The 5,820-nt window shown below is 47.1% G+C and overlaps 1 protein-coding gene across 1 annotated transcript; it reads left to right on the top strand.

The window, feature by feature from the left end:
- Positions 1-4,381: 4,381 nt before the first annotated feature.
- Positions 4,382-5,596, top strand: LOC112092414. Its single transcript, XM_024168511.1, has one exon. It carries the CDS (start codon positions 4,382-4,384, stop codon positions 5,594-5,596), a length of 1,215 nt encoding a protein of 404 aa, XP_024024279.1.
- Positions 5,597-5,820: the final 224 nt, after the last annotated feature.

The raw sequence follows: 5,820 nt of genomic DNA, 5'->3' as shown, positions 1-5,820 counted from the left end.
CGGTTTTGTTGCGGAGAAATCCCAGCCAAACGTTAATTCAACCAACACTACTTCTTATGCACCTCCACCGTCATCTCCTGATCAGTCGTATAGTCCAGTTAGTACTGTAGGATTGTCTGCAATTTCTGCAGCTTTGGGCAGCATCGCGACATCAGATTGGTTCTTGTTTGGGAACTCTTTGGGTTTTGCAGCATCAGTCAATGTCCTAATCTATCTCACGGCTGGGTTTCCTTTCCAAAGAGAGCTTCAAATTTCCTTATACTCAATGATGTTTGCTTATGGTTGTTCAGTGAATGATATTCAGCCAAAAGAAATTGCTAGATGTCTCATTCTCGCAATAGCTTTTCTTGTACCTATTCTGGTAAGATGGCCTCCGAGATGGGCAGTAAAACTTTGGGGATACTACAAGACTGAAGCTGGTACGGTAAATGCACGAGGTTGATACATGTGTTCAAAAATTTACAATTTCTATTAGAGGAACGTAGTAAAGGGGCGATTAATAATTATCATCGTCTTATATAACTCTTGTCACACTCAGCAAAACATGTTTTATTTGTAAAGCCATTGTCTCTTTTATTTGCTTTCTGATGGCATCGTTTGTTGTCGTTTGTAAGTTTTGCTATGAATTGTAATCGTTTGTAATTTGTATATTCTTGTTGTTTATTATAGTTATCGTCGTTTGTTGTTTGATGTCGTTTTCTATGTTTTGTCGTTTTTAATTGTGTCGTTTTCAGAAACCATTCTTTCGTTCGTTGGCCTCTGTAGCTATTGTCGTTCTAGAAATGTTGTCGTTTTCCTGAAATGTTGTTGTTTTATGTTTACTGTCGTTTTTTAGCACTCATGTCGTAGTAGAACATGCTTTCTTGGTTTAGGCTTCTCTCCGTCGTATATGTATGCCTTTTTTATACTGCTTTCCTTTTTCCTTTTGAGAGCATTGTTCTTTTCTTTTCTTTTTTTTTTGAAATTATATTTTTAATAAAAAAATATTTTCATAATTGTCTCCTGAACTATGTAGCTTAATTTAAAGTGCCTCAAATTTTTTAAAACGGTTCAAAACACCACCAAAATGGTTGAAAATATCCAATTCCATCTATAACATTAACATATTTGTATAAAGGAAAAAAAAAACCCTCAACTACCATACCCTTTCCACAATGACACACCACCTCCCCTTCTGGCAACCCAACCCACCCCACAACCACCCTCTCGACTCAGCCCACCCCTCAGTTCAGCGGCCTACCTCCCACCTTGATGGCCAGAGTCGTCGTCGCAACTTCTTCATTGTTGAAATCAGATCTTGTCCTCTCTCACCGCCCATCTCTCTCTCATCGTTCTCTCATCTATGCCTCACCGAGCCTTAACCAATCATCGTATTCACCAATGATGATAGCGTCTCTATTATCAGATATCCAATCTCTGTCAACCGTCGAAGGCGTTTCAACTGTCGATGAACCCAGCTCGTAGTACGAAGACCAGATTGTCGAACCTTCCAACACAGCATCGAAACCCATATCCTGTGCTTGCCAAAGAAGTCCAATTAGACCACAAGGGGCTTTCGCGGACGTGGCAGCTTGGAGCAAAAACTGACAGGGGACGTGGCAGATCTAAAAAAGAACATAGGACGAGTGGCTAAGGGGGTAAACGTCGACATCACGCCCAGCCACACACAAGACCATCCATTTATCGAAGAAATAATGGCGCCTCCTTTCCCCGATAAATATAGGTCGCCGTCGATCCCACCATATGATGGTCGAGGGGATCCCGACGACCATTTGGAGATGTACACAGGGCACATGCTCTTGCACGGGTATGCTGAGGAGATCATGTGCCGAGCCTTTCGGAACCATTTGACGGATTATGCCAGAAGATGGTTCCGGACGCTGAGGCCAAACTTTATCTCGAGCTGGGATGAGTTGAAGGAAGCATTTTCTCTCCAATTCATAGGGGTTAAAAAGTACGTCCCCCCGAAGCAGAATCTGATGACGATATACCAAAAGCCGAACGAATCATTAAGGGAATGGCTCGCGAGATATGGGGAAGCTTTCGCCACCACGATGGATATAACGGACAGAGAGGCCTTGATAGGGGCGTTATCTAGCATGAAGAAGATTACCCCCTTCAAGAGAGAGCTGAACCGAAAATCCCCGTCCAGCTACAAGGAATTTCTTACGCGAGCGCAAGGATACATCAACGCCGAGGAGGCAGACGCCAACGACCCTGAGCACAGGTCCAACAAGAATAAAGGACTGAACAGGGGGTCGACGCCGGCAAGACGGGAAGAAGCGCCGAGGTGGAGGAAGCGGAGACAAGCAGCTAGCTGCGACGTCGAGCGCTCCAGAAGCCCAGACAAGAGGATGCACGTAAACCTCGGCTGTTCCAAAAATATGATTCCTACCACGAGCTAACGGTAAGAGTCGAGGAGGTCTTCAATCAGGTCAGCCGCGGGAACTTGCTGTGCCGATCGGAACCGATGAAGTCAGATCCCAGCCGAAAGAACCAAAAGAAATTCTGTAGGTTCCACGGCGATGTCGGCCACCACACCAACGATTGCGCCGACTTCAAGGATGAAATCGAAAGAGTAATCCGTGAGGGAAGGTTACAAGAGTTCAGGGCCGAACGAAGACCTCGAAATGACGGCCACGGTGGGCAAAATGACGGTCGACGCCGAGAGGAGAACTAGCGCCCAGAAGATCGTGAACCCGTCGGCGTCATACGAACTGTCCTCGGTGGCCCCTATATAGGATGAGACTCAAGGAGGTCTCAGAAGGACTACGCCCACGAGGCCAGGGGGGTTTACAAGGAGCGATTCTAGAGCATCTCCGCTGCAAAAACCCCAAGGTACAACCACACCGACGTGGCCTTTAACGAGGACGACGCCAGCGGAGTTCACTTTCCCCACAATGACGCATTGGTGGTGGAAGCCATGATAGGGAACTACACCGTGTGCCGAATCCTGGTAGACAATGGGAGCTCGGTGGACCTCCTATACTCCGACTACATAGAGAAAATGGGGATCCAAAAGGAACAGTTGGAAAAGACCTCCAGGCCACTATATGGTTTCACCAGGGACTCCGTCATCCCCCTGGGGACCATTCAGTCGCCTATAACCGCTGGAGAAAAACCCCGACAGGCTATTACAATGGCCAACTTTGTGGTTATAAAAGGAGGCTCCCAGTACAACGCCGTCATTGGGAGACCAACCCTTCAGGCGCTAAGGGCCATAACTTCCGTCTACCACCAAAAGGTCAAGTTCCCTACCCCAAATGGCGTGGGCGAGATAAAGAGCAACCAGTACGAAACTAGGGTTGCATACTCCGATGCCCTGCACGGATATGACCAGCCGGGGAGACAGGAGGCTAGGATGGTTTATCAGAACCCCGTCGAGGACATAGACCCTAGGGTTCAAGAGGAGGTCACATGGTCTCAACCCATCGAGCAATTGGTGGAAATTCAAGTTGATGAAGGCGAGTCCACCAAAGTGCTGAAAATAGGCTTAGACTTAGCCCCATCACTTAAGGTTGAGATCGAGAACTTCCTCAGGAAAAAATTAGATGTCTTCGCCTGGAATCACGCCGACATGGAAGGGATCGACGCCAACGTTATATGTCATTCTCTGAACCTCGACCCCTCATATCCTCCCAAATACCAGAAGCGTCGACCGATGAACCCCGAGAGATATGAAGCACTGAAAGAGGAGGTCGACAAGCTGATCAACAATGGATTCATCAGGGAGGCCCATTACCCACGTTGGGTATCAAACCCCGATCTAGTAGTCAAGTCCAACGGGGACTGGAGGACATGCGTCAACTTCAACGATCTCAACAAAGCCTGCCCAGAGGATGGCTTTCCACTCCCACGTATAGACCAAATGGTCGACGCCATGGCGGGACATGAGATGCTGAGTTTTATGGATGCCTACTCTGGATACAACCAGATCCCCATGCATCCAGCTGACGAGGAGCAAACGTCCTTCATAACCAACATGGGCCTCTACTGCTACGAGGTGATGCCTTTCGGCCTAAAAAATGCAGGGGCTACCTACCAGAGGCTCGTAAATAAAATGTTCGCTCAACAGCTCAGCAAGACAATGGAGGTCTACGTCGACGATATGCTTGTGAAAAGCGTCAAGGTCAGCCAGCACGTCGACCATCTGGGGGAAATGTTTGGTGTATTAAGAAAATACCACATGAAACTTAATCCCCAAAAATGTGCCTTTGGAGTTAGGTCGGGGAAATTCCTAGGTTTTATGGTCAGCAACCGTGGGATAGAAGCAAACCCCGAGAAAATTAAAGCCCTACAAGATATGTGGTCCCCAACTAAGCCAAAGGAAGTGCAAAGGTTAACAGGATGTGTCACCGCCCTAAACAGGTTTATATAAAAAATGACAGACAAATGCGTCCCCTTCTTCGATGCTTTAAAAGGAAGCAGGCAACTTGAGTGGACACCGCAATGTGAAGAGGCTTTCCAGAAATTGAAGGAACATTTGGGCAAGCCCCCAATTTTGGCAAAACCAAACCCCAACGAGGAGCTTAGCCTATACCTCTCTGTTTCCCAACACGCCGTAAGCTCCATATTGATAAGAGAAGAAGAAATGGTGCAATTGCCAATCTACTATGTAAGTAAGAAGCTCCTCGACCCCGAATCAAGATACAACGAAATGGAGCGCTTAACCCTCGCCCTGATGGTAGCTTCAAGAAAACTTCGGCACTATTTCCAATCTCATACCAAACGGGTTCTTACAAACCACCCGTTGACACAGGCTCTACAAAAGCCCGAAACTTCCGGTCAACTCCTCAAGTGGTTGGTAGAACTAAGCCAGTTTGACATAAAATATGTGCCAAGAACTGCGATCAAGGGCCAAGCGTTGGCCAATTTTTTAGCCGAGTTCTCCCATAGGCTAGCTCTCACCACGCCTGAAGGAGTCGAGACTACTGAATGGAAGCTCTACGTGGATGGAGCGTCGAGCGAAAGCGGGTCAGGAGTCGACGTCTTATTAATCAGCCCAGAAGGCCACAAGATTACCTCGGCGGTTCGATTTAAATTCAAGGCATCGAACAATAAGGCGGAATACGAAGCGCTAATCGCGGGACTACGATTGGCCAGCCACCTAAAGATTGAAAGGCTCAGCGTCCTCAGCGATTCTCAATTGGTCGTCGGGCAAGTAAAAGAAGAATACCAAGCGCGCGGTGAGAAAATGATAGCGTACTTGAGGAAGGTAAAGGAAGAACTTGTTAAGTTTAAAAACTACAAGATACTTCAAATACCACGAATCAAAAACGCAAACGCCGACGCTCTGGCAAAGCTAGCATCTTCAAGAGATTCTGACACACTAGGGGTCGTTCCCATCGAAGAATTGGAGCGGCCGACTATTGAAGAAAAAGCTAAGGCATTAATCGTCCAAACATGTGAAAATTGGATGACGCCACTCATCCAATACCTGATGGACGCACAACTGCCAAACAATAAAGACGAAGCCAGACGGATCAGGTATAGAGCTGTTAAGTACTTGTTGTACAACGGCTTGCTCTATCGACGAGGCTACTCAACACCTTTACAGCGGTGCCTGGATAATGCCGAAGCCCAGAAGGTCCTCTAAGAAATTCATGAAGGAGTCTGCGGTAACCACACTGGGGGGCAGTCTTTGGCTCTAAAGATTTTGAGGCAAGGATACTACTGGCCCACGCTAAAAAATGACGTTTTTCAATACGCCTGACATTGCGATAAATGCCAAAGGTATGCCACAATTCCTAGAGCACCCCCAGAAAATTTAACTTCCATTCTCAGTCCATGGCCCTTCGCCAAATGGGGGGTTGACCTGAT

Source organism: Morus notabilis, unplaced genomic scaffold (genome assembly GCF_000414095.1).
Source record: "Morus notabilis unplaced genomic scaffold, ASM41409v2 Scaffold85, whole genome shotgun sequence".
In the NCBI taxonomy this organism is placed as follows: domain Eukaryota; kingdom Viridiplantae; phylum Streptophyta; class Magnoliopsida; order Rosales; family Moraceae; genus Morus; species Morus notabilis.
The sequence above is the reverse complement of the archived record's forward strand: the minus strand, read 5'-3'. Positions and strand labels throughout refer to the sequence as shown.